Source organism: Canis aureus, chromosome X (genome assembly GCF_053574225.1).
Source record: "Canis aureus isolate CA01 chromosome X, VMU_Caureus_v.1.0, whole genome shotgun sequence".
Taxonomy (NCBI): Eukaryota; Metazoa; Chordata; class Mammalia; order Carnivora; family Canidae; genus Canis; species Canis aureus.
The window spans coordinates 108,931,179-108,958,166 of NC_135649.1; the positions used below are offsets into that span (position 1 = coordinate 108,931,179).

Genomic DNA, 26,988 nt, shown 5'->3' on the forward strand with positions numbered 1-26,988 from the left:
CCTTTCCGTTCTGCTGTGCCCCTCAGGGCTCTTTGCTCAGGCTTTCACTTGACTTCTGCCTGCCTTTCTGGCCGGGTTCCTTTTTATGCCTGTTGGGGCTCTGCTACTGGACCATGAACCTGACCTTGACCCATGACCATTCCCTTGGAGCTGAGGTTTATGAAGGATTGCTACACACTGGTGGAATGGTTGCTAAAGACATTAAACAGCATTGATGGCATATGTACTGCTTAGATGAACAAATGTGATTGTTCAAGAAGCTGCCTCATGATCCCACCAAGGTCATACCCCATAGATCTTTAGATCAGTTTGAAGCGTAGGGCCACACCCCTAGGCTTTTGGAGAGCTTGCTTTCCTGTATCGTTTAGCAGAAGAATGTTCTGTTCCTCATGTGTTATTCTCTCTTGGAACTGAGTTCTGGGTCCAGACTATCTGGATTCTGCTACCTGGTGTTTTCTTTGTCCCTGACACTTAATGCTGGTCCGTGGACTACACTTTATCAGGATTGCCTGGAGCTTATTAGAAATACTCAGACCCCGCCCTAGACCTGGTGCATCAGAACCTGCATTTTAACAAGATCCTCAGGTGAACTGTTTACACATTACAATTGGGGAAGTGCTGGCATAGAAGCAGGTATCTGTTTCAGTTGATGACAACCCCACCATCTAGTTCCTAACCATATTGTGGGAGGGGAATCAATTCTTAGAGAAGAACTCATCAATCAAGAAAAAAAAACAATTTCTAGCAAGCAAAATCATTTGAGCCATTTTTACTGGATGATCATGGTGGTCGGTTATCAGTTGACAAAATCCATCCCTGAGAAAAACAGATGCTAACATTTAGTAATGACCGGATGGTCAATGTTTTGAAACAAGAGGACACAGGATTGAGGTTTGGCAACCGTTTATAGAGTGTAATACTTGTGACTCGAGGCTACAGCATTGGCTAGACCTGGGCTTGAATCATGGCCCTGCCACTTGTTCTGTTCAAGGTCACCCCACTGGATGTGTCTGAGCCCCAGTATTTTCATCTATAAAATTGTGAGAATAATTGTACCCACCTTGTTGAACTGTTGAGAAGCTAAGAATTCTTGAGCACAGCGCCTGGTACTTGGTAAAGGCTCCATATGCATTAACTTTTCTGGTCCTTGTAATTACTGTTTTCACGAGTGTGGGAAGGCTCCAGCTGAAACTATAGTAATGATAGAAGTCGGACTCTGGTTCATCTTGCTTCAGCTGGTCAAATCAACACATTTATCTTAATGTCTTTGTGAACTTCCCTGGGAATCCAAATGCATCTGAGAATTTTGATGATAGCCTTTAAAAAGAAATCTAGTACTTTAGAAACTATATTTATAGAGACAAGCGGGAACAGAATGGCATAATCTTCATGTTATTTCTCATATTTTTTTCAGGATCTGCTACCTGGCAGTTAGGTTTTATGTTTATTTATTTATCCACCGTGTGTTTTTTGGATCCCTTCTCGTGGGCTAGCCACCGTGCTGGTTGATGAGAAGTGAAGAGTACACACAGTTACTGCCCTTGTTGGCTTAGAGTCAGGTAGCAGGTCTGATGTTCAGGGCCAGAGACCTGCTGGACCTTTCTGAAAGGACATCGAGGGTGGGCCTCTTCCAAGGAGTGGAGTGGAGAAGGCTGTTCAGACTGCCTGTTTGACCCTTCTCACCAATCTTTGCAAGCCTGGTGAAAGGTGTCCATGTCCTGAAGCATTTGGCTGCCAAAATCTTCCTGGTGACTCCTCTCCCTGTGGCCAAGAAATCTTAGCCAGAGTGCTGTCCTGATGGACGTTTGCCCCCTTCCTGGTTCTGATTGAGGTAGGATGATTTTGAAGGCTAAGGTAAAATCTGGATAATTCTATAAGCAAATGGGCAAAGTCTGTGGTTGCCTACATTGTGACACCTTGCTTTCTAGTTCTCAGTCACATTTTAGTGGGGCAATAAATACACCAGGTGAGAGATTCTGTGACATACTCTTTTAGGAGCTCTGCTTCGTTACGTAAGGTATTAAGGGAAGACTGCCGCCAAGATAGTGAAGTTGTCAGTGAGGAGTAGACTCAGCTTGCTCGTTGAGGCATGCACACTCTTTGGAGCCCCATGGGCATCTCTCCAACCTCAGACAAGCAGCCACCATATCCTTGATAGGTCTTTTATTTTTTGTTTAAGATTTTTAAAATTTATTCATGAGAGACAGAGAGGCAGAGACATAGGCAGAGGGAGAAGCAGGCTCCCTGTGGGGAGCCCAATGCAGGACTTGATCCCAGGACCCTGGGATCACGACCTGAGCTGAGGGCAAACGCTCAACCACTGAGCCACCCAGGTGTCCCCTGATAGGTCTTTTAACCTTGTCCCTAAGAAGAAAACACGGTTGGGGAAAACAATAGGCAAACCTGTCAGACAAGGTAATGCCTACAGCTGAGAAATGACGGTATAATGTGACATTTAGCTTTTAGAAAATTTAAAGTATTCCAACCTTTTCAGCCCCTCTGGCCCACAGAACCAGCCAACCAGCTTTCCATTGGCTGTTATACCAGCTTTTATCGCTACACCCAGAGTATTGGTGAGCTGGTGACAATGTGATGGGAGCTGGGGCTGTTGTTTGCTGAGTTGGCTGTGTAAAGATGATTAGAATCATTAACACAAATGCTCTGTGTGAATGACAGAGTCTGGAACATTATTCCACCACCAGTTTCAGCACATGTCATCTTGTCTTGCCAGTGGCTGGGGCTGCAACCATTCACCCAGGAGAGAGGACAGTCTAGGATGATCAGGGTAGATAGCAGCACACGGCATGTATTCAGCAGGAGACCTCTTGAATCAGTGAGCATTCTGACGAAGCTGGCTCTTTCTGCTGCTGTGGTATGGACTCAGGTGGTTACCACGGAGCCTTTGGGAATTTCCTGGAGGGCTTTCTTTCAGAGAATGCTCAGCAGATTCTCTCTCACTAGGTGAGAAACGCTTTGGGGCTTTCTCTCAAGATATTCCCCTGGGAGGGCGGAAGGGGGGGAGAGCACCCGCTGATCTCTTGGTGCATATTTTAGAGCAATTATGTAAGCTATTTATGAGAGAACCTAGATTCACTGGCTGTCTGTTTATTTTGAGACTTGACAGTAAAATTGAATATCAAAATGGAAAGATTAAATATTCTGAGAGCTCTAATGAAGCAATGCACATGCTCTGTCATGATTATTGAAGGAAAATGGGGGACCTGAACTCTCAAGTACAGCAGAAAATGTTTCACTGTCATTGAAAAAAATAGAAGAGCTATTCCAAATGGTAATTGTTCTGAAAGATTGCTTTTTAAGAGAAAGTCTCAGGCTCTAGAGCCTTGAAGAGAAACTGTTCAAATCACTGGAAGAAGATGTTACTGTTCTACTATCCACTGACACGGAGGACTCTTCTGAGTTGATGTACCATGTCAAGAACCAGGGCACTTCGAAGGTTCCCATAGCAGATGTTCTGCAGTGGAGGGACTGCCTCTCTGGGACACAGAAACGTTCCCTGAAAGATTTCTAAAGATGCCTGTGGCTGTGATGCAGGCTCACCTTTGCCAACTCACAGAGACTTACCCGGCGAACAGACTGCCAGCTTACTAATTGCAACAAGAACTGAAATGTCAGCCAGTCTGGAACACATGGGTCTGCCTGCCCAGGGCGTTTGCTCCCTGTGGGCCTGGTTTTTAAGAAGCCAGATTCTACAGGAAACCACAGTTATCTGGTGCTTTCTATGGGAGCAAGGAATGAAAACAGGAGGAGCTAGTCATTCTCACCTACGGTCTTTCACGTCTAACTTGAGGCACCCTCATGCACCAGGCGGGAGGGTGTGCAGGGTAGCTGTATGTTAAGCTCAGCTAATCCCAGATGCTGCTCACAGTGCACCCTACCTCCGGCCCCAGCAACTTCCACAGCTTTCGGTCTTCCCAGCTAACCGGACCCTTCTTGTTCATCGTCAATCTCCAGACACACTGTGGCACAGTCAACTCTGTTTCCCACATTCTCAATCATAGTTGAATGCCAGCCTTGAGATCGTTCTAGATCACCCAGCAGTTTTGTAGGGTCCAAACTTTTACAGGAAAGGAAGACTCGCTTGATTCCTACGATGGCTATTCCACTGTAGGGGGATTTTGCTGGCGTAACTGTGACTGCATTCTCTTTACCACGTTCTTAGGAGGCCCTGTTCCTTCAGCCCCCAGCATCTGACAATCCCGTTTATAGAACTGCCTCAACCCGAATTTTCTTTGTTCCTAGTCATGTCCTTCAGCCTTTTGAGAACCATTGCTTCTAGTTTCTAAAGATGTCTACTGAATTACTTCCCCAAATAGTCTTTCAAAGAGAAACAAATATGTGTTTCTAATAAGCAGCATTGTGAAAAAAAATCTGCCTACAACCTTGTCTGTACGTGTAGTTTTCTGGGTAATTTCAGATGCAGAGATGGGGACTGTTGAGGCATTAATGTCACCCAAACGTGACCTAATAATGGAGTCTTAACTGAGCTTCCCTGAAGCAGCCTGGCTGGTGTTCCTTCCCCTTCCCTTGCTAGTACTTAGAGCCTGTACTCTCTCAGCTGAGCACCTCATTCAGTTGTACTCTTGCCTGGAGTGATTCTCTGTCATCACTCCATCTCAGCTGTCATCTCTGAAGGCAGTCCATGTCCCAAGCTTCTCCTTCATGGGGCCTGAAAGTGTGTGTTTTAGTTCAGGCTGCTGTAACAGAATACCATAGACTGGGTGGTTTATAAACAACGGGACTTTATTTCTCACAATGTGGATGTTGGCAAGTCCAAGATCAAGGTGGCAGCAGATCTGGCATCTAGTGAACATCCACTTCTTGTTTTATAGATGCCTGTCACAAGGCAGAAAAGGTAGGGGAGCTCACTAGGGTCTTCTCTAAAGACACTAATCCCATCCATGAGGCACCACCCTCATGACCCAATCGTGCCCCCAAAGGCAACACCTCAAGACACCACCACATGGGGGATTAGGTCTCACCCTGTGAACTTTAGGTCCACTCAGTGGACAAACATTCAGCCTATAGCAGCACTCTTGATGCGGGATTGGTTCTCAGGAATTGCTTGTCCTTTGGTCATTTGATGACCAGGTGTACCTTCCCTTCCTTCGATTCCTCCCCTCCTACTTACTGCTCTCTCCTGCTCTAGCATGAAAGAGGAAGAGGAGGCAGGGAAAAGCTGGGTCCTCTGTCAGATTCCTCCTCCCACTCACGGGGGAGCTCAGGCCTTTTTATCTGGATGTGAGGTCTGGGCATGGAGTTGAGGCATCAACTTTTACAGTGGGCAGAAGGAGCAGAGGCGTGAGCCAAGGGGGTAAATTGTGAGAGCATCTTGCGGGGGAAGCCAAATACTGAAGCTTGCGTGACTACCCAATAGGCTAGCTGTGTGGATGGGCCTGGCTAAGAGGGAGACCAGGGATGCAGGCCACCAGGCCAGAGGTTAAGGAATCTCAAGAGAGGCCCTGCCGAGAGCAAGTTTTTATGGTGGCCCCTGGGGACCTCCCGTGCTAGGGACTCTGCAGGGGGGCCCTTACAGATACTGTAATCACTGAGCATAGCCCCAGCTGCACTCTCCAAAGGTACTGCCAATCCACCAGGGACAGGGGAGAAAGGGCAGTGTGTGTTTCTAGAGCCATGAAGGGTACCCTGGTCAGGAGCTGTCCATTTTTGTCCTCTCTCCAGCCTCACACAGACCCCTCTAGAGAACTTGGCTGGATGCCTGAGGGAGGGCTTCCCAAGGCTCAAAATCAAGCCAAGGTTTGCTTCCAGAACCTTACCAAAGTCCTCTAACAAAGCCCCCCTAAAGGGTACCCAGCCATCAGGAGTATACTCCTCTGGTTACTCTCAACGAACCACATGTGTGGGGCCAGAGCTCGAAGGCAAGAGGCCAAGTGGCAAATCAAAATTCCTGCCAGGGAGGCCAGTTGAGCCAGCTGATGAGCTCTTTGCCTGGAACTGGCCAGGCTTGCCAAACAAAGGGCAGAGTCAGCTCTGAAATCCATCAGCAGGAAGTAAGACTTGCCTTCCTGCTGTCTTCACTCCAGAGCATTCAGATCTATTTCCTTCCTGGTAATAATGGTAAGAAATCAGATCTAGTTAATGTATCCTCTGAAGGATGGTGTTTGCTTCTGTGTCCCAGCCAATGACTGCACCCAGGCAGACTCACATGCAGGCGCACACAGGCCTGTACACCCTGCATATGTGAAGACCATGGAACGCATTCTGCTTTCCTAGAAATCAGAAAACGTTGGCTCACTGATTTTGTTAGAACATTTTTACGTTGGCTCTTAACAAATTGCTGCGATCTGGACAGTGAGGGATGTGAGTTCTAGGCTGTCTTTGGCCAGCGCCTAGCTGTCTCTACGGCCCCCGGGGCCTCAGTCTTCTCAGTGTAGAGAGGACCCTGTGATCACTCGTAGCTCTGACATCCTGTTTCTAGCATCAATCTGCGAACCAAGCAGGCCAACGCCACCTGAGTTTGGATCTGGAGTGTTATATTTCCACTATGGAGGGAGGGCTAAAGCAAAGAAGTAGAACAAGTGCCTCTAAAAATTCATAACTTAAAATACTCGTCTGAGTTGAGAGGGTGTTTCTGACTGCCCACCTGTGGCGCTAGTTGATCCTGGTCAGCTCCTCAGAGAAAGTGCTGGGCTCCTGCTTAACCTGGAGGTCCCCTCTGTGCTGTGTCCTTCATCTGGTCACAATTGGACATTTTGGGGAAAACCGACTAAGTGACATGGCTTACGTCTTTTTATTTGAGAATCATAAACGCCTGTGTTGAAGTTTTTCCCGTGACATTTTGCTACACATTTTCCCAGCCTGCCTTCTCAGTTGTCACTACTGTCTTCCTGTTGCATGTAAAGAAGAAAATCCCCAGAGGCTCACGTGTAGTTTTGTGCTAATCCTGGGGGTGGGGTGGGGGATGGGGGGGGGATCTGGAGCTTCATGGAGCCCTGGCCCAGGTTCTGGTTTAGGATTACCTTCAAAGACCTCTCATTTGAAAACATGGCATCATTTCTCATCTAAGGAAGGAGGAAGGCTAAGTTTGATGGAATCAGAGAGTGAAGTCAGACAAAGGGGGAAAAAGAAAACAGGACAACCTGTAAACCTGCTTTGCTAATAAGCCAAGCTTGGCCCCCAGCCAGTGCTGATCAAGCCTGGTGGGCGCAAGGCACGCAGTCATAGATGGTTCCCTCCTTTCAAAACTGCCCCCAGCTGCCTCCACTGCTGCCAGGGCTCTGCATGACACCTCACACCTCTGCCTTCTTCCTCTGCCACAGTGAGGCACACACTTGCCACGACCACACTAGCCACATGCTGTTAGCCTCACGCCTCCCATCCTCTCCATGTCCCTCTGCTCGGCTTTGTCGCATTTCATGTGTTGGCTCCTTGCCAAACCTGACACAATACTAAGGGATTTTTTTTTTCTTTGCACAGTAATCTTGGAAAACTTGATGATTTGTAATTGTCGTTTTTTTGTGGGGAGGGCTGTGGTTTGAGGCAAGGTCACTGGGAACAGCCTCGGCAAGTGGAGGCTCATGTGAAATTGGTTATAAAATTTTTCAAATGAGCAGGAAGTGAGCAAGACTTATCCATGGGTAGGCATTGTTGGGGCTTGGCTGGGAAGAACCAGGCTGCAGGGTGCTGGCTGTTCTGTGAATAAGAAATTACGCTGATCCTGAGGTAAAGGAAGGTTCGTTGGCAGAGTTTCAGCAATAACTTCATTAGGTAAACACACATCTGTCCCCAGCTAATTTATAGAAGGACAGAGAAGGGAGGCAGAAAGAGGAAGAAGTTGGAATGGAGAGCCGGAAGGGACAGGCCGATGGGAAGGGGCCTTCTGCCAGGGGACAGCCTGTGTGCAAGGGGAGGTGGCCCTTAGAGCATCTTTCTTTCTCTTGTTTGTCATGAAGTTAGTCTGTACTCATATGGACAGTACGGAAAACATTAAGGAAACATATCCACACTCACATGTGCCCATAATCCTACACTAGCCCCATATCACACTATACATTTTTTTCCTTTCTTTTTTTTTATTTTTATTTATTTTATTTTATTTTTTTCCTTTCCAATTTTTTTCTTTCTGTATATTTTGTAACATAGTTGATTTGAGCTCATACTGTAGCTGCAATTTGATACCCTTTTTTCCCCCCAACTTACACATGATACAGTTCCCTGTGCTTATGTACACTCTCTGTGTGGTATATGGCCATGTGGTGGTCCGTCTTGTGGATGCTCTCTGGCAAGGCGGGTCCTTCACAGTGGTTAAGAGCACGCCTGTGGGTCAGACAGCATGGGGCTGGGCTCCCAGCCCCCCATCCTCGTGACTTTGAGAAATGGCTTCATCTCTTTGAGGCTCAATCACTTCATCTGCAAAATGGGCATAGTAACATCACTACTTACATGATTGTCACAAAGATTCAACAGGGCAGTGCTTACTGACTCCACCTCCTCTCAAGAGGGAGGTAATACCATTGCCATTTTACAAGTGAGGAGGCTTAGCTAGATCAGTTCACTTGCCCAGTGTCCACGGCCAAGAATCGAAGGAGCCAGCATTTGTAATCCATCAGTCTCAGAAGCCCCACCTCACAGCCACGATGCTACACTACTTATTCAAGGTAACTTCGCCATGTCACCCAGCTACTGAAGAGCAGAGGTGGCATGTCCCAGAATCCAGAGTCCACATGCTGGGATGCCTCCTGAAAAAGTTCTTTATGAGTCTCGTATTCTCCAGCTTTTACTTGAAATCATTTCTTCATGTGCTCTAGTACTGGAGCAGTTGCCAGCAGGTCAGGGCCAGGGACTGGTGGGTGCTTTGGCTGGTCCTTGCGGTAATGTCATAGTGGTACATTTTCCGAGTGCAAGAAAGTCTGTGAAGCTGTTTTTAAAAAAATCATCGGTGTGTGATGCCCAGAGAGGGTCAAGAGAAACATCAGCAGCAACATGGATTGTATTCTTGTCCTATTTCCATCTTTCCTTAATGATTTTTTTAAAGATTTTTTTTTATTTATTCATGAGAGACACACACAGAGAGAGAGAGAGAGAGAGGCAGAGACACAGGCAGAGGGAGAAGCAGGCTCCGTGCAGGGAGCCCGATGTGGGACTCGATCCCAGGACCCCGGGATCATGGCCTGGTCTGAAGGCAGATGCTCAACCACCGAGCCACGCAGGCGTCCCTCCTTAATGATTTTGATATTGAGATGGTTCTCTCTTTGCCTCTGGTTCCCCTCTCCAAGAATCGTTTCCAAGAATTGTGCCCTGGCTGGGCTCTTGACCCCTGAGTCATTTACCAAGTCCAGCCTGACCATCTTCCTCCTACAGTCAGTCCTGGGTGAGTGAGCAAGGAGAGGCCCTGGAACGGGTTCAGGGACCGATGCCACTGATTGCATTGCTGCCTTGTCACCTACAGAGTGACAGGTTGTGAGAGGAAAACAAATCGGAGCTGATATGCAAGAAAAGCTCCATTCCACTTTCTAGGGTGCAACTGGTCTGTGGGGGGGCCTCATGAATGGCCTGCCAGCCTCGGGGTCAGGAGGAGCTGAAGGTTGAAGGCACAGACTCCCAGCCATGGAAGCCCCTTGGCCTGCTTTTGCTGAAGGTCCCACAGTCCAGAGCAGATCTGATTTCGAGCTGTCCTAGTGACTCTCCTGAATCACTTGGTTATTCAGCAGATTAAATCTTAATTGCAAATGCGGTTTCAGCGTAGGAGGACCATTGTGCTTGCTGGTTTCAGGCCATTTTTGCTGAGCCGTGCTTTTCCAGAAGGCTGTTACAAATTTAGAAAGGGGGAAATGGTATTTCATTTGTCCATCAGAGTTTTGTTTTGCAGACTGAATTTATTTTAGTGTTGGTTTAAAGGTGCCAAAACTTGACATCCCCGGAGAGAGACTTGCTCAATTTTTGGAGAGCTCCTCTGGACTGTCCAAACTACATCTAGAAAACAATGTCTGTGGTCCTTATGTGACAGGCCAACGATCTTGTTGGCTTGCCAACGATCTCATGTGTTATCATTTTGATTAATTTTTCAGAGACCCAAGAAGCCGCCTCCTCCATCCGCTCCTGTCATCAAGCAAGGGGCAGGTAATGTGCTTCCTTTCTAGACACAACGTGCATCTTTCTGTGTGTATTTACAGCACCCTTGGTAGAGCTTAAGGTTCTTAGATCCTTTTGCCATGGATTACCAAATTGGAAAGTTACCACTTGGTCTCAACAGGCAGATTTTAAATATACTGCTGTTTTTCCTAAAAAATAAACATATCATTAAAATGTATCCCTGGTACGGTGAAAAAAATCTAGCCTCCCAAATGAATAACCAAAAAAATTTTGCTTTGGAGTAAACCAGGGTGTTTTTTCTCTTTTATTTTTTCTATTTCTAATCAACTGCTTTTGAGGAAAGAACTTAATTGTCCTGCTTTTGCCCATGCCCACCTAATCTTGAGGGTCAGCTTGGGGAGGATCACTTCCCACGGGTCATAGCCTTACCACGTATGTACAGTGGTGCTGAATTTTTAACCAAAAAAAAAATTGTGTGGTAAACCAAAATTTGTACTTATTTCACTTACCCCCTCCAACAAAAAATGTTATTCTAGCAACAAATACTTTTCCTCATGATACTTTTTTTTTTATCTTTAAAAGAGTCCAGTTCACTTTTTTCTATGTAGTTCAGCTACTAAGGTTGAATAATATAGGAAGACTTGATATGGTTGGACATTTGGTAACTCATTGTACACGGGATTCTCATACATAAAAATGATCCTTCATATTTCCCCATAGAACTCCTCTTTATAATTGTTAAGAACTAATTATGAGGAGAAATTCCTCCATGAATAACTAGTTAAGTGACATTTTAAAAAATTAACAACTAAAACAGAAGAAGAGTAGGGGTATTTTTAGTTCTGCATATTAATAACTGTGAAATTTCTATAGCATTTGAAGTATGAATAAATTTCCAGATTGGTTTATTCACAGATTTATTAAGGAGTGATTTTTTTAAAGTTTTTTTTGGCCCACCGAGTTGTGGGGGAAATCAGTTTGATCCCAAATTCCTTTTCCATTCCCTTTAGCATAGTTGAGAATTACGGAGATTAAGCCCTGAAATGAGGTGTTAATTACATCTCTGGCTCCGCCCCCATCCTCGTTTGCATTGAGCAGTTTAATTTTGCCACCTAGTGGTTCACACTGGATCAATATTTTGTTGTGCTGAAATTAAAGCTCACTGTTGATTTGCATTTCTCTGACTACCTTTTTCCTCGAGGCCTTGGTGATGGATTACAGACCAAGGAGATGAACTGAGTGGCCCAAGGCTCAAGTCGCCTAGAATGTAACTAGGATTGGATTCTTCGTGGTAGCAGGATTGTCAATTCCTCCTGCATCTCTAGGAATGATAACGAACTTCTTCATTATCTTTAGAAGCCTAGATTATAGCATGATAGGCAAATTCTTTTCCTTTTAAAGCAATTTTACGAAAGGTTATGCTGGAGCTCTGTGGGGCAAAGCAATATGGCATTTAATTTTCCTAGATCCCTACTGCTCATTTATCCTACTGAATGATCCTGGGAATTGCTTTGTGACAGGGAGGTAGATATTTATATTTTCTCTATCATAAGCTTTCGTGTTTGATTATTTGATTAAAAAAGAAGATGTGGAATTGACAGAAATTAGAGTGTTTAATTTATAGTGAATCATTAAGGAAATTTAGGTAAAATGTGCTCAGTGGATTTTTTTTTTTAGTTCTTTTGGTTTCTGATGCTGTGTAATTGAGATTTTAGTACCAAGCACCAATCCATAGGGATGGGCATGTAAGGAATTCGTCCAGCATTCAAGCAAGTCTATCAGTCTGAGGAGTACTTGTGATTGGTTTCATGCTTTAGCTATTTTTCAAGTGTTCTTATGCACCTGAGGCCACAGACACTGCTGAAGACCCCAGCTGAGGGAGCAGCTGCAGTCCACTCGGCCATACAGGTGTATTTGGGGAAATGTAATATGTAACATTTGAAGCATTCAGACACAGATTGACAGGACTGAGGGAGAACCACATATCTTCACTGCACATCCCTCCACTTAAAAATTGCTGCTTAACAAACTACCCCAAATATTGTGGCAGAAAACAACTATCTTCTTATGTCCACAGATTCTGGGGTCAGGAATTTGAGCAGAGCATGGCCAGGACATCTTGTCTCTCTGCTCCCTGATATTTGGGGCCTCAGCTGGGAATGCTGGGCCAGCTGAGGCTGGAGGGACCACTTTGGAGATGGCTGCTTTGCTCTCATGTCTGGCTCCCCTTGGTAGGAGTGGCTGGAGGGCTGGGCTCAGTGGGGGCTGTAGACCAAACTGTCTACACATGGCCTCTTAAGTAGGCCTCAGGGCTAGGGGCTTCTCACATGGAAGCTCAGTATTCCAGCAAATAAAGCAAACACTATACCGTCTTTTGTGACACAGCCTTGGAAATTATATGCTATCATATTGGCCACTGGTTGAAGCAGTCACAAACCTACCCACATCCCAGACAGGGGACATAGACTTCATCTCTTAATGGGAGGGGTAGCAAACAATTTGAGGCCATATTTTAAAACTGCTACAACATAGAATCCAGGTCCCTGTGAAATTTCTTTTTATTTGTAGAGCAATAGCCAGTGACCCACTATTTGCATATTTTAATGATTGACTTGTCTATACATATTTTCCACCCACACCCAGTGGTTTCCTGTGACTGTTTTGATGCCTAAGGAAGTCAGATTTAAATATCAGAAAATATTAGTGGCGTTCTTATAAATTAAGGATGTATATAGGCAGGCAAACTAAACAGCATAGGCCAGAAGTGGCTTCTGCTATTTCTTTTTTTTTTTTAATTTTTTATTTATTTATGATAGTCACACACACAGAGAGGGAGAGAGAGGCAGAGACATAGGCAGAGGGAGAAGCAGGCTCCAGGCACCGGGAGCCTGATGTGGGATTTGATCCCGGGTCTCCAGGATCGCGCCCTGGGCCAAAGGCAGGCACCAAACCGCTGCACCACCCAGGGATCCCGCTTCTGCTATTTCTAAGTGGCTTTTATTTGCCAGGTAATGCCAGTGCTCAGCTTAGGGGGAAAAAGTCTATTGACTTTGCTGCATTTGATAAATATTTAAAATGCTGGTGTGTCTAATAAATGGTTAGAGAAAACATGTTCTGATCACTGTTATCCTTTCCCCCATAGGTACCACTGAGAGAAAACATGAAATTAAAAAGATACCTCCTGAAAGACCGGAAACACTTCCAAATAGAACAGAAGAAAAAGGTATGAAATCATGTCTTCACTGGCACTGATAGGAAACCCATCCCTCATAGGGCTAGTCCACATTACCCACAGTTTGTTTTGGGGTGGGGTTAAGGGTGGGATATGGTGATTATGTTTTTATTTTGGTTGCTTTTAAATATTCCATTTCTAAGGAAATAGGAGAAAAGGTTATGTGGTGCTTCTTTGGGCCAGAATTCCTCATAAATGAAAAACAACCAGCCCAGTCACTTAACACATTGGGTTTCTTCCATCCTGGTCTTCCTGCCATTGCTGTCCTCCCTTAACCAGTGACAGCCGGAAGTCCAGGTGCAAACTGGAAGTTTTCTAAGGGCCTGGATGGATCCACCTCTCCCATGCCCAGTGCTCCAGGGTGCTTATTCACTGTTGACAGGTGGATGGGACTGAGAGAAATTCCCATCCAGACAAGTGAAAAACTGTCATCCTTGGTCACTGCTGGACTTTCGACTCTGGCTACTATGTCACAGACACATGTCCTTTGTAAAGAATCCTGGGGGGCAGAGGGCATAGCAAAACTGGGAGAAGCAGCTCAGGGCCCTAATGTCATCTGAAGGGAATGATTTCACCGGTCTCACACAGTCAGCTTTACAGATGTGTTTGACTCCTACTGTTCTGAGTGTGTCTCCCAAAGAAATCTGCATGCTGTGGAAGGGCTCATTTTGTTAGGTGTCTAAGATTTGATTGATCACACATTTTATGGGAAAAGTGCTCTGTTATTATTATGAACAGGAGGCAGAGCAAATCCCATTTTAAATAGCAGTTATTTGGAAGTCACAAGAGAAATGCTGAATTAATGAATGTAATTATTTGGAGGTGCTCCTGGGTGGCCTCATGAAATTTTATTATGAAATTTAATATTTTCTATCAGCCTGCCAAAAGTTCTACCAATGTTGCCAGCTCTTAAGAAGTTACATCTCTTTCTTTCTCAGTGAACACTTAAAATTTGAGTTGTGGAACCTCATTGAGAAGGCCAGTTCTGTGTCCCAGATCAGTGAAAAAACAGCCGTGTGTGTATCACACAAACAGCCCTTTGAGGAGAGCGTGTGCTGTGACATAGCCAAACATTGCCCCCCGTCCACATGGAGGACACATGCCTAGTTTCTGGCTAACAGCCAGGCTCCATGATAAGGACACTTCCTGCTCTGTTCCACGCTGACTAACATAAGGACCCAGCTTACATGTGAACAACTGCCCTAGTTGGCTGGCCAAGTGGCCACGCACTTCTGGTTCCTTCCACTCCTATGGTTCCTTGCTCAGTGCCGCAGTGGGTCTGGAAGGCAGAAACCCTGTCAGAAGCAACAGGGAAGCCAGACAGCCAGCCCTACCCTGAGACTTGGCCTCCCTGTGAGGTGGCCACAAATCCCCCTCCCATTTGTTCTGCAGGCTGGCAGAAGGGGGGGCCCCAGTCCCTCCCAGCAGAAGGAATCTCCCCTCCTTTGCATTTCAGCCAAGCCCTTCCTCCTCTGGTCCCCATGGACAATAAATGAGTTCCCAGCATTCCTGGATGGAGGATATTCCCCTACTAAAATGTGGGAATAAGCACAGTGATATCTGTATAGTAACTGGTGGGCCTCTTAACACTTTTGCCGATCAGCCTGGGCCCCTGAACAATATGAGTTTGTGTTTACAAGCAAAACGTGTTCAGAGTTCCAGCTTACAAGTGAACACAGGAAACCTGCCTGTCCTCCAGTGGGCAACTCTCTGAAGTTCCATCTTTATAAGGAAGAATGTGGGTACATGCTTTAAAAAAAGATTTTATTTATTTATTCATGGGAGACACAGAGAGAGAAGCAGGCTCCTCCCAGGGAGACTGATGTGGGACTCGATCCCCGGACCAGGATCAAACCCTGAGCCAAAGGCAGACACTCAACCGCTGAGCCACCCAGGCATCCCCTGGATACATGCTTTTTATACCACACCCAGGGCAAGGCTAACTGAGGATAGAAAACACAAAGCTGTCCATCATGCTGCTGCTCAGGTGGCCCCCAGATCTGACTTTATTATTTTTTTTATTTGTCCTTTCTTTATTGAGCTATGGTCATGGAGACCATCCCAATTTTTCATAAAATCGTCTCAATACTGCTGCAACATCATGGCATAAAAGATTCAAAGTGCCACCAGACATAAGGACCAGAGTTTTTTTTTATCATAAACTATGAGGCTAGGTAATGTTTAAATGGGAATATTTGATATGGATGGTCAGATGAAAGATACCAAAATGTCACCAGATCTGACTTTAACCTCATTCTAATAGCTGTCTCCAAGAATCCTTGGGAACCAAATACCTGTGACACCCCAGTTTGTCTTCCAAGTTCAAACTGTGCACAAAAAGAATCCAGAATTAGCTCTTTGTTCCCAGAAATGCACCCCCCCCCCCGCCTGTTTTACTGGCTCATGGCCCTTTACACAGGCTGACCTGAGAGGCATCAGGCCCGTTTCCTCCCCACACCCAGCAGGTCCTGTGGGTCCTTCGCCAAACTCATCACCATTTGCTGAACACCTGCTCTGTGCCAGGCACCAGGTAGGATCTAGAGAGAGGACCAGACGTGGGCCCCAGCCTTGAAGGCTGACATCCTACAGGTACTGGCAGGCATGCACACACCCAGCAAGTAGCCAAGTGGAGCCCATTTATAAAGGGCTGCCTTTCTGGCCTCAGGTGAGGAAGTAAGAAAGTCTACCTCTGAGGGTGAGTTCGGCGGTTGAGAAGGGAATGTGACAGGGTCACGGTTCAGCCAGGCTGATGAGCAGGCCTGAAAAGGATGAGCAGGAGTTCACCGAGGGTGGGCAGTGGCCAGAGGGCCCTGCAGGGGCAGAGTCTGGCACAGGCAAAGGCCAACAGCGGGCTGCAGCTGCTGAGGGGTTTTTCCTGACTTGATAAAAAATAAACAATGCTCTAAAAATACATAGATAAATAAAAGTTAAAAAAAAAAAAAAACGATGCTCTTCACCTTTGCAGACAGCATCAGTGACTTTTTTAAAGCAGGAAACCAGCAATCTGCCCCTAAGTACTGTCACTTACACTAGGTCTCTCTGTCTTCTTTATGCTTTTTAAACGATGACTTAAAGAAAGACCAGAGAGAGAGCCAAAACTGGACTTACAGAAGCCTTCCGTTCCTGCCATACCGCCAAAAAAGCCTCGGCCACCCAAGACCAATTCTCTCAGCCGACCGGGTGCACTGCCTCCCAGGAGGCCTGAACGACCAGTGGGTCCCCTGACCCACACCAGGTACTGCTCTGCTCTTGCCACTGGGGACGGGCGAGGGTGGGCCACGCGTCACAGGAGAGGGACCTCAAGTGCAGCAGAGCTAAGGGAATGGGGGACAAAGCTGCCCTTCCACCTTCTAGCAAAGCTGTCTGAAGACTCCGGCTACTTCTGTCTTGCTCCTGTGCTTGGGCAGAAGTTGGTTTGAGGCTGGGAGGCACAGTGCAGATTTTAAAATTAACAGCCAGAGAACAGGGGTCCCGCATGTAGGCTCTGCTCACACACAAGGATGTTCCCTGTGCTTCCTTAGGGCAGCCAGCTGCCCTTCAGACTGGAAATGTGGGTATCACACCCACCTTCATCCCCTGGATGTCCCCCTGGCCTCAGGTGTGCACATCTCACTGGGAGCTCCATCCCCTGACCGCTGACCCTGCTCTGTGGTGCTTCTTTCCCCATCCCCAGGCTCCCTCTGCCCTAGACTGCACAGCCCTATTTGTGGAACCAAGGACTTGGCATGGCAAATGGTGTCTTATTGTACATGTCTCCCAACTATGAGACCCTCAGAGGAAAGGGCCATGCTTTGTTTAGGCAGGAATTCTAAGATAGGCCTGGCACAACTCAAATTTGTTCACTGGCTGGCTGGACACACGTGTCACTAGTGGGAAATCAAAGTTGGACATTGTGCTTCCAGACCTGAGATGCCCACCATGGAGCAAAGGAGTGTTGTGTTCTCTCTACAAGTTAATTGCCAGAACTTTCTACCCTTATGTGTGTATCATGTGTTGGTGTCGTATACCCAGAGCAAGCTGGTGCCCTGGAGGTCTTTACATGTGCCTGTTGACAATAGTCACTCACCAAATTTTTGTTCTTTTGGGCCAAGTTTGCATGGTGAGAGCCTCATGGGGCTTCAGCACCCTGGTGGTGGAGTCAGGCAGGCTTCCAGGTTTGCGTCTCACCTTACCTCAAAACCCATGAGCCTCAGTATGTCAATGCCCCTTTGCACCTCACTTTGTCCATCTGTACATTGAGGATGAGAATGGAATGCACCCAAAAGGATAGGACAGGATAATTCCCAAGTATGCAGCCCCATGCTTGTAAATCAATGTTAGTTTCATTGTCATTCTTATTTTTTTAAGGCCTTACTTTTGAGTAATCTCTACCCCCAATGTGGGGCTTGAACCCACAACTCCCAGATCAAGAGTTGCACACTCCACTGACTGAGCCAGCCAGGCACCCCTCATTATCATTCTTATTATTGCATGTTACACTGGGTCTACTGCAGTGAAACAACAATAGCTCATTTACTTCTTAGGAAACAATGTTTAAATTGTGGTAAGTACACATAACATAAAATTTACCATCATAACCATTGGTAAGTGTACAGTTTAGTGGCATCATTGTTGTGCAACTGCTACCATCCATCTGTAGACCTCTTTTCATCTTACAAAACTAAAACTATGTACCCATTAAACGCTGACTCCCCTTCCCCCTGCCCCAGGCCCTGCCAGCCCCAAGTGTATAGTTGGCCTTTGAACATGCAGGGTTAGGGGCACTGACTCCCGTGCAGTTGGAAATCCACTTTGACTCCCCAGAGACGTCACTACTAATAGCCTACTGTTGACCAGAAGCTTTACCAATAATGTAAAGAGTCGATTAACACATAGTTTATATGTTCTGTGTATTATAGGCTATATTCTTACAATAAAGGAAGCTAGAGAAAAGAAAATATTATTAAGAAAATGATAAGGAAGAGAAAACACATTTATAGTACTGGCTGTATTGAAAAAAATCATGTGTAAGTGGACATACACAATTCAAACCAGTGTTGTTCAAGGGTCAACTCTACTTTCTATGTCTGTGAATGTGACTATTCTAGATGCCTCATGTAAGTGGAATTATACAACATTTGTCTTTTTATGACTGGCTTATTTCACTTAGCCTGATCGCCCCAACGTTCATCCACATGATAGTGTGACTCACTCTTAAAAACAACACAGTTGCCCACATATTGAGGCAGGTAGCCATGTGAGTGGTTGAGAAATGTCAGAATCTCAGCCGACTGTGGTGGACACACATAAGCCCACGTGTGGGAGGCCGGCTGCCCAGCTGAACACGCAGCCAGTTACCTCAGGGTGAGCCCATTGGAGTGGCAGCTCGTTCACCTGTGTTGTTCTACGGGCATCTCCCAAGGTCAAAACAGCTGCCTGCTATCATGGCCCATGGGGCGACTAATGGGACCAGGGCCATTGTTGAGTTTGTCAGGCTCTACACGTCATGCCCTCTTCTACCGACAGATAGAAGGCTTTGTGCACATGTGTACAACAGGCCACTTGGCAGCCCCAGTGGCCTCAGCTCAGGCCTCTTCAGCAGCTTGGTTGACCCAGAAGCTAGCAATCCAGGAGAAAAAGTTTACATAAACCTAAGTGCTTCTGAAGAGAATATGAGCTACACAGAGAGACTGGAGAGCAAAGGTTGCACATCACCTTGTGGTGGGTGAAAGGGGAACAGAAGGCCCTCTCTGCCAAGTTCTGTTAGTCTTCCAGGGTCTACAGACATTTCCCTTAAGTCAGTAACAATTTCCAGAATATTCCCATTGTTTTAATCTGATCTGAAGAGAAGTACAACTCCAGTGGCTTCTTTGCCTTCGAAGGTTGTTCTCAACCCTCTCATCGTGGGATAGGTACAGGCTTAGTGAGCCATCAGTTAGACCTGAATGCAAGGGGGAAGTAAATTATAACAGTTGACCTTCTGGGCTCACCGAAGCCCCCTTCCTGCCTCTGCCTAGCTCTTCTCTGCCTCCAGCTCTCCCGTCATCTGCTTGGCAGTTAGAAGTATGGATCGCTGGGGAAGATACTTGAGCAGGGCTGTGTATAGAAGCCAGTGGGAAAGCTAACTGTTCTTGATGTGTGCGGCTTCCCACTCGCCTTGTGGTGGCTCAGTCCCCAGGGCACTCAGTTTGCAGAAAGGGAACAAGGGAAGAGAGCCCCTGGCTTCTTTCCTGAAAATCCTAGGAAGTGGCAGACCAGGCAAGGCTGGGGGTTACTTGGGAAGCCAGTACCTGCTTTGGCTACTTGGTCAGCCAGTTGAAGGGAGGACAGTACCTTTTCCAACTTGATGAATGTCGAATTTGAGCGTGGGTCAGAATCACCTGGAGACCTTGTTCAAACAGATGGCTGGGTCCACCCCCCCCACACCTTTGCTGACTTGGTAGGTCTGGGCTGGGCCTGGGAACTTACATTTCCATCAAGCGCCTAGGTTGTAATCTCCATGCTGCTGGCTCACATCCATACTATGAGAACTCCTGGTCTAGATCCTCCCAAGTTTTTGATGGTGCCCTCCCCTTCCCTCGCTGCCTCTAATGCACCTGTTAATGCTCCCCGAATTCAAAGCCCACTTAGCACACCCAGCTTCTGGAAGCCTTCCCTTATTTCTCATGATTGCTCTCTCTTCCAAATGCCTGACACCCCATGTTTAGCCTAGTGTGGGGCCCCATGCTGTGCCACTTGGGATGCTCACACCCCCGGACTCCTTTACCAGATTTAAAGCAGATCAAGAGTGTGTTTTGTCATCTCCACATGCTTTACAAGGTTGAGCATATGGTAGTGGCTCATTTAACACACTTGTTGAATGCCATGGTTCCTACAAAGGGAGGGAGGTGCCAGTGCTTACATTTTGTTCACTTTTGCCTCTCCTGTCATCCTTCCCAGGCCCTGTACAAGCTCTGTAGCACATGTGTGTCATGTTCTAAGTTACATAATGTGCCATGGATTTCAACATTAAAAACTTTAAGAAGATCAAGGAAAGGCTTATCATTTATCAATACCTCATGCACTTCATATTTTTTGCTAAGCAGTTATGTTGGACAACCAACCCATATATTGGTTTATGAACTTGTCTTGTTCTGCCCAATTAGTTGAGGTAGGAATGTTCACATCAAACAGTTTTGTGTAAGTGGTCCTCCAGAGAAAAGGTACTGTCTGCTGTGTGAAGCCAAATCATCTCTATAATTTACTTGACCAGACGGATGGATTGACAGTTGAATACATGGACACACAGTCATTATTTTCCATTCTTATGGGGAACGAGGCATTGCCACTCTAGCTGGAGTGTCTGGGCTTTCACTTGCTCTCACCAGCCAGAAAGCTTGCTGCCAAATGTGGCTTCCAGAAGAGATTGGTTTCTTTCCATTTAGACAGGAAGTAGTATCTTTTAGAATAAAGAAATACATAAGTTTAGGAAGAAGGGAATCCTTTTTAGATACAGTTGCTTAACAGAAATGTATTGAGGGGCCACTGTGTGCAAGGCACTGTCCTAGATCTCACTAATGTTGGGGCTCAGTTGCAGATCAGTTTCCAGGAATCACATCTGGGAGAAGTAAAATGACACCCAAGCACAGTTTTGTGTCCAGTCTGAGCAAATGGAAGCATGCCATTAACATATTTACCCATTGGTAAGAATATTCTTCCAATTTCCAGAAAGTAAGTTAAGATGGAATTTTAACAGGAAAAAAATTGTTTTAAAGAAAAATTTAATACCAGAGTTGATTTAAAAATTGAATGATGGGGGATCCCTGGGTGGCTTAGCGGTTTGGCCCCTGCCTTCAGCCCAGGGCATGATCCTGGAGTCCCAGGATCGAGTCCCACATCAAGCTTCCTGCATGGAGCCTGCTTCTCCCTCTGCCTATGTCTCTCTCTCTCTCTCTCTGTCATGAATAAATAAATAAAATCTTTTTTAAAAAATTGAATGATGGGGCACCTGGATGGTTCAGTCGGTTAAGTGTCTGACTCTTGATTATGACCTTAGAGTCATAGGATTGAGCCCCCACATCGAGATCGAGCCCCACTTCAAGCTCTGCACCAGGTGTGGAGCCTGCTTAAGATCCTCTTTCTCTCTCTCCCTCTGCCCCTCTTCCTGCCTTGTTCTCTTAAGAAAAATTGAATGATGATAGGAGATTCCACTAGGCTCTAAGTACCTCCTTTGAAAGTATGCACCTTGGGGATGTTGTCATTATTATTTCCCAGTGTGCGAAGACAGGCTACACATCTCAGGCGTTGGTGGTGCAACAAGCATTCTGTCTACCTGCATTTTCACACGTGAGAAAATGGAGGCTCAAAAGTATAGAGCCTATTCATTTGTCTGAATATTTGATCATAAAAATATTTCAATCAACAGAACATACCTAAACCTTTTTGTATGTGTGTGTACACACACAAGGAACATGTGATGTTATATGTCTAATAATGTAATAAATATGGGTTCAGAAACCTCTGTGAAAGGAGGACCTGAAACTTGGGAGAGGGTCCAAAAGGAAAAGGAAAAAGAAAAATCCAAGGAAATGCTAGAGAGAAGCAGGTAGCTCTAAGCTTTAGTAATTACATGTGGTGGGAGGCAGCGAGCCAGGAACCTGAGGGGCAGGGCAGGTGTGTGCCTTCAAAAGAAAATAATCCTAATAGGGAAAGAGGTTGAAGTGGGTTAGAACAGGTTTGTTAATCCTCCCAAACACAGATACCTCAATTTGTACTATTTTTTCACTTTCTTCCCAAGGAGCAGGGAGGCTGGAGCAGAACCTTTGTTCTGAGTTACAAGGGAGTCTTGCGTGTTGTCTGCTATTGTGTGTCCAGCACGGAGCAGTGTGTGCTTTCCAAGTGCGGGGGCGGGGGGGTGGCAGGTGACTGGCAGGGCGGGGGAAGGCGAGGCTGGTGTTCTGGGGGCCTTGAGTGGTAGACAGGGGGTCTGGGATGGAGGTGTAGGAAGTAAAGCTGAAAGGCTTAAGGAGGAGGTGAGGTGAGCAAGCAGAGTGAGAAAAGCCGATGGCTGGAACAGGAGAGGCTAGTCAGAAAAGGGAGGTGTGTGCTCACAACTTCAGAGGTAGAGTAGATCTGAAGAGGCCCTTATCCACAGAGAGAGGGGTTATAAATCTGGGTGCCTGAAGATGAATGAAGGTCATAAAGACTGAAGGGACCAGGGGGAAGCGGGGCTGGCATCGAGGATGGATTGCCCACATGGCTGTCATAGGCTTAGGAAGATGGCAAGAGCCAAAGTGAGGTGAAGCCGATGTTCCAGAAGCCAGTGTCCTCCCAGAGGGATGTTGGTGTGTTCTGGGAGTTGAAGACACGCAGTGATTAGAAAGATTCTACAGTCAGGGTGGCGGTGGGCCATTCAGAGAGGAGGTCGTGGATATGGCAGGGGGATTGTTACGGTGGCTCAAGCATCCTGAGGGGTACCGTGCCTTGACCTCAGATGTGGAAGCATGTGTCAGAGGAGGGCTCTCAGTGAGAAAGTGGATATTTGGGTCTTGGACACCAGGCTGTGGGCCAGACCTGTGCCACTTGGAGATGGCTATTGCTTTAAACGTAAAACCCATGAGGTACTTTTCCCGTGATGGGCTGGAAGTTCCACCACAGAAACTAAAACACCAGATCCAGTGGGGAGGACAGTGGAATTGCAAGATTTTTACTTGTAATGAAGATGGAGCCTGGATTTCAGAGAAACACTGGGAGATAAGAGGCCGAGGCGCTCTGAGACATTTGAGCTTGAGGCAAAGATTAAGTAAACATTTATATGCCAAACATCAACTCCGTGCTTAGGGAAGGGCAGATATCTCTCTTGAGACCAATTTACCTACACGGAAGTTCATTTTTCTTTAGATTTACACAGGCAGCCCAACTGCTCCAACCCCTGGGGTTCCAACTAAACAAGAAATAAGCTCACAGGTCCCGATCACTCTGTGGGGGGTCTGGCCCCCATGCTTACCACAAGAAAGCATTTAAGAAGACTTCTTTGCTCTTACTAGGTATAAACCAATCAATCAATCAATCAAAAAGGTAGGAGAGAAAGGTAGCTGGCTCATGCAAATGCTCCCTAAGCAGGCAGGTAAAATGTGCACTTGGGTGCTTCGGCCATCATTTTGAGTTTGGATTACTGAAGTATTCAAAGTGTGTTTTCAAAGAGTCCTAGTGGTGCATCACGTGGTGTTGGAGTGTTTCCTTTCTTTTCCACAAATCAGGTGCGAGACATGTCTTTAGAGAATTTAGGAGAGAGATCTTGGCTGGTAGTTACAGAGGTGAGTGTTGTTGGCTCATGGATGGTACTTCCAAGCATGGAATGATCCCTCCAGGAGATTATAGAGAGAGTGGAACCAACTGTGGGGAAAGTTGTTATTTATAGGGTGAAGAAAGTATGAAGAGCCTTCAGAAAGGATAGATGGTGTATGATATCATGGAAGCCAGAAGAAAGCAATATGGAGCAACCACAGATCAGTGGGTCTCACACCTGAGAGTGCGCTGGAATCACCTGGAAGCTGGTTAAAACATAGATCGCTACTCCCCAAAGTGTCTAATTCACTAGACCTGGGTTAAGGCCTGGGAACCTGCATTTCTAGCAAGCTCTCAGTGCTGCTGCTGGTGGTTAGCTGACCATGCTGTGAGGACCCCACCATAGTGTGCACCCAGGAAACTGAAGGGCATCCACAGGCTTTGGTCACTAGCGTTGGCCTGGGGGCTCCCAGTCCAAGAGTTTCTATACATGGTTGGTAGCAAGAGACAGAGTTGGCATGGATTGAAGAGAGAATGGGCAGGTGGCCAAGCCCATTTGGCCTGAGAGAAACTTGGCTATGGAAAATGGCGGCTTACAGATGGATTCAGTGATGAGAGAGGTGTGTGTGTGTGTGTGTGTGTGTGTGTGTGTGTGTGTGTGCTATCATCCATTCATTACAGATATTTATCAAGTGCCTATATTTGTGACCAGGCCTTCTTCTAGGTAGTAATTAACTGTGGTAACCGGGCTAGACTTGGCTCCTGCCCACCCATTGCTTTGGAGCCAGCACACCAGGGCCAATAACCCACACCTCTACTTCCTTACCTGGTGACTTTGGAGGAGGTGTGCACCTCCCCCAGTCTCAGTTTCTGCCTCTGCAAAATGGTAGAGTGAGGCCTCCCTTGCCCAGGTGTGTAAGTTTGAACAAGCTGCAGCACTTCAGGCCCCTACCTCTTTGCCTGGCACTTGGGAGGCATTCACCTATGCATGCTTCCTTTCCTCCCCTGAGATGGCTCAGTGGGTGATCTTGGTGGGAAGGGGGTTTCCACAGGGTGACAAGTAGGTCATACACCATAGCCTCAAGGGAGGGATGAAACATGGACACTCTCAGCACACCGGCAGGTCCCTAGGGGGTGGAAGCATGAACAGCCTCCCCCAGAAGCACCTAGAGATTCAGAGGAAGCCAGGACTCAGGGAAGGCCATGACTGAAGGATGGAAGTTAATTTATGGAGCCGAGGAATCCCATAGGACACGAGAAAAGACCTGGTCACATTGTAGGGACGTCTGCTTTCTTTGCTGACCTCATTTCATGTGGTCTTTTCTTCCACTCAGCCCTAAAATGAATGTTATTTCCTGCAGCAAGAAACAACAGTAGTGATGGGGTTTGGCCCCAGCCCAGAGGCACCAGGCACAGAGGCACACTGATTGTCCTCCCAGTGATGGTCCAAATCAGGCAAGGGACCAATGGGGGATCAAGTCTCACACGTGCACGGTACCAGTTGAGTCATACCATGCTTTTTTCCATGGGCTATTTCTTTGAACACTCTTTGCTCAAGTGGCCCCTCACGAACTCTTCTGAGTCACATGATGATGAGTTCCCCCTCTTCCCGGCATCTTTAAAGCCCCTTGCCCCTCTGAGATGCCCAACTGTGGGTTTGCAGATGCGGGCTGCAAGGTCATCCTCCTTTTGCCTTTGGAGGGGTAGTGGGTTTGTGCCCTGGATGGCCTCTGGAGAGAGCCCTGTTCCCACACACACTTGCAGAGTCTGCACAAAGAACAGAGATTTGGAGGGGAATTGAGTGGGCAGTGTCCCATCACCTTCCACTGTGTCTTCACCAACTATAAATAGCCAAGCTTGTTTGTGCTCATCCAAACAAGGACGCAATACAAAGGGAAAGCTGCCAGGAAAACCACTCTGGTTCCAGCCCCTTGCTCCCCTGGCCTTGCTTGGGCTGTCCCATATTTACATAGGAGGTTCTCTGTCAAAAGTGCCTGTGTTTCCTGGGACATTTTTGGCTACCAGGTCAGTATATAAGGACTTTGCAGATATCAGCAGTGCCTTTGGCTCCTTAGTTCTCAGAAAGGGGGGGGGGGAGGGAGCCTCCTCCTGCCCTCCCGCTGATGAGCAAAGGAAACTGGGCTTACCGCTATTATAATTTTTCCTTTCCTGATGGAAAGATCCTACCTTTCTGGGCCATGACATCCCAGGGCAGAGCTCTTCTAAAGAGTTGGCTTCACATCTGCTACCTTCACAGATGGGTGGAGTCCTCTTACAGTTGTTCATTTGAGAGAGAAGAAATCTCTAGAAGCATAAAGCATGTGCCTATGGATACTCATTTTGATTATTGCCATCCCAAGTGTGTGGGGCAAAGACAGGACTGGATGCCCGGAAGCTTCCACCTGGTTTCAGCTCTGCCAGTAATTAGCTGCATGGCCTTAGGCACGTCACTCCTGTCCTTGGAGCAAAGACCCTTGTCTGTAATAAGATAGGGGCTTGAGCTGGGGTAATGTGTGCCCAGTTCTAGTGGTCAGCCAGAGTGTGCAGTGTTACGGACAGTCAGGTGGGGAGTGGTCACTTCCTTTGGCCTCGTTTCCTTGGTACACAGTTGGACCAGCACGCGGCAAGTGCACAACGAGATGGGGTAGTTTCACATTAGAAGGGCCAATGAAACAAGGCTGTGGAGTTGGAGCAAGAAAGAAGACAGGGTAACTCACGTCATTTCTCTAGGATCTTCACATTGACATCTGCCGTCGTCCATATGTGTTGACACCTGAGTGGGATGAAAGCTGGAAACAAAACAGAGGATTTGCAGGGTATGCCTTGGTCTCCTGAGCATGAGGACAGGCCATTTCTACTTCCTTCCCTTTCCCCTTTCCCCTTTCCCCTTTCCCCTTTCCCCTTTCCCCTTTCCTTTCCTTTCCGTTCCTTTCCTTTCCTTTCCTTTCTTTTCCTTTCCTTCTTTCCTTTCCTTCTCAGCTTATTTTCTTCCCCCTATAACAGTTTTTAGGCAGTTAAAGCCCAAACATTTATTTACATTAAGGTAATAGATCCTTCTGAGAGTGGGCAGGAGGTCTGCCAGAAAGACCTGGATTCGGGATCTTCTGTTCAGTAAGGGTCTCTTTTCCCCCCCGTCAGCCCCACTCACCTCTAAAAGGGCCATGGGTCTCTTGGGTGGCATTCGGTTGCTGCTGCTAGTGCTGTCGTTCGTTTATTTATTTGTTTGCCTCAGCTTCCTGCGCACTTCAACACCTTTTCCAGGCCACATGTCTTGGCTTAACTGTCCCAACTTGGGCTAAATTGGGCCATGCCACTGGCTGAGCTCATGTTCTCAAGGGATGCACATGGCGCATCTTCCACATTTCCGACTGTACACGCCCCATCTCATGTCTTGGTTCTGAGCGGGAAGAGCAGGCACCTCTGGGCCAGTTGAGTGTGCA

At 46.8% G+C, this 26,988-nt stretch overlaps 1 protein-coding gene and 1 long non-coding RNA gene across 13 annotated transcripts in view; one reads left to right on the top strand and one right to left on the bottom strand.

The window, feature by feature from the left end:
* Positions 1-26,988, top strand: part of SH3KBP1 (SH3 domain containing kinase binding protein 1) — a 339,190-nt gene that overhangs the window by 272,947 nt on the left and 39,255 nt on the right. For all 12 annotated transcript variants that reach the window (XM_077889066.1, XM_077889068.1, XM_077889065.1 and 9 more), the window contains 3 exons: positions 10,047-10,098; positions 13,214-13,294; positions 16,379-16,538. In XM_077889066.1, coding sequence (XP_077745192.1) covers positions 10,047-10,098; positions 13,214-13,294; positions 16,379-16,538 — 293 coding nt within the window. The remainder of the gene's footprint in view (positions 1-10,046; positions 10,099-13,213; positions 13,295-16,378; positions 16,539-26,988) is intronic.
* On the bottom strand, positions 8,112-26,917 carry LOC144308500 (uncharacterized). Its single transcript, XR_013374967.1, has 3 exons — positions 26,697-26,917; positions 26,266-26,337; positions 8,112-10,259 (listed from the first exon to the last, which is right to left on the bottom strand). It is a non-coding gene; the product is annotated as an uncharacterized LOC144308500 (long non-coding RNA).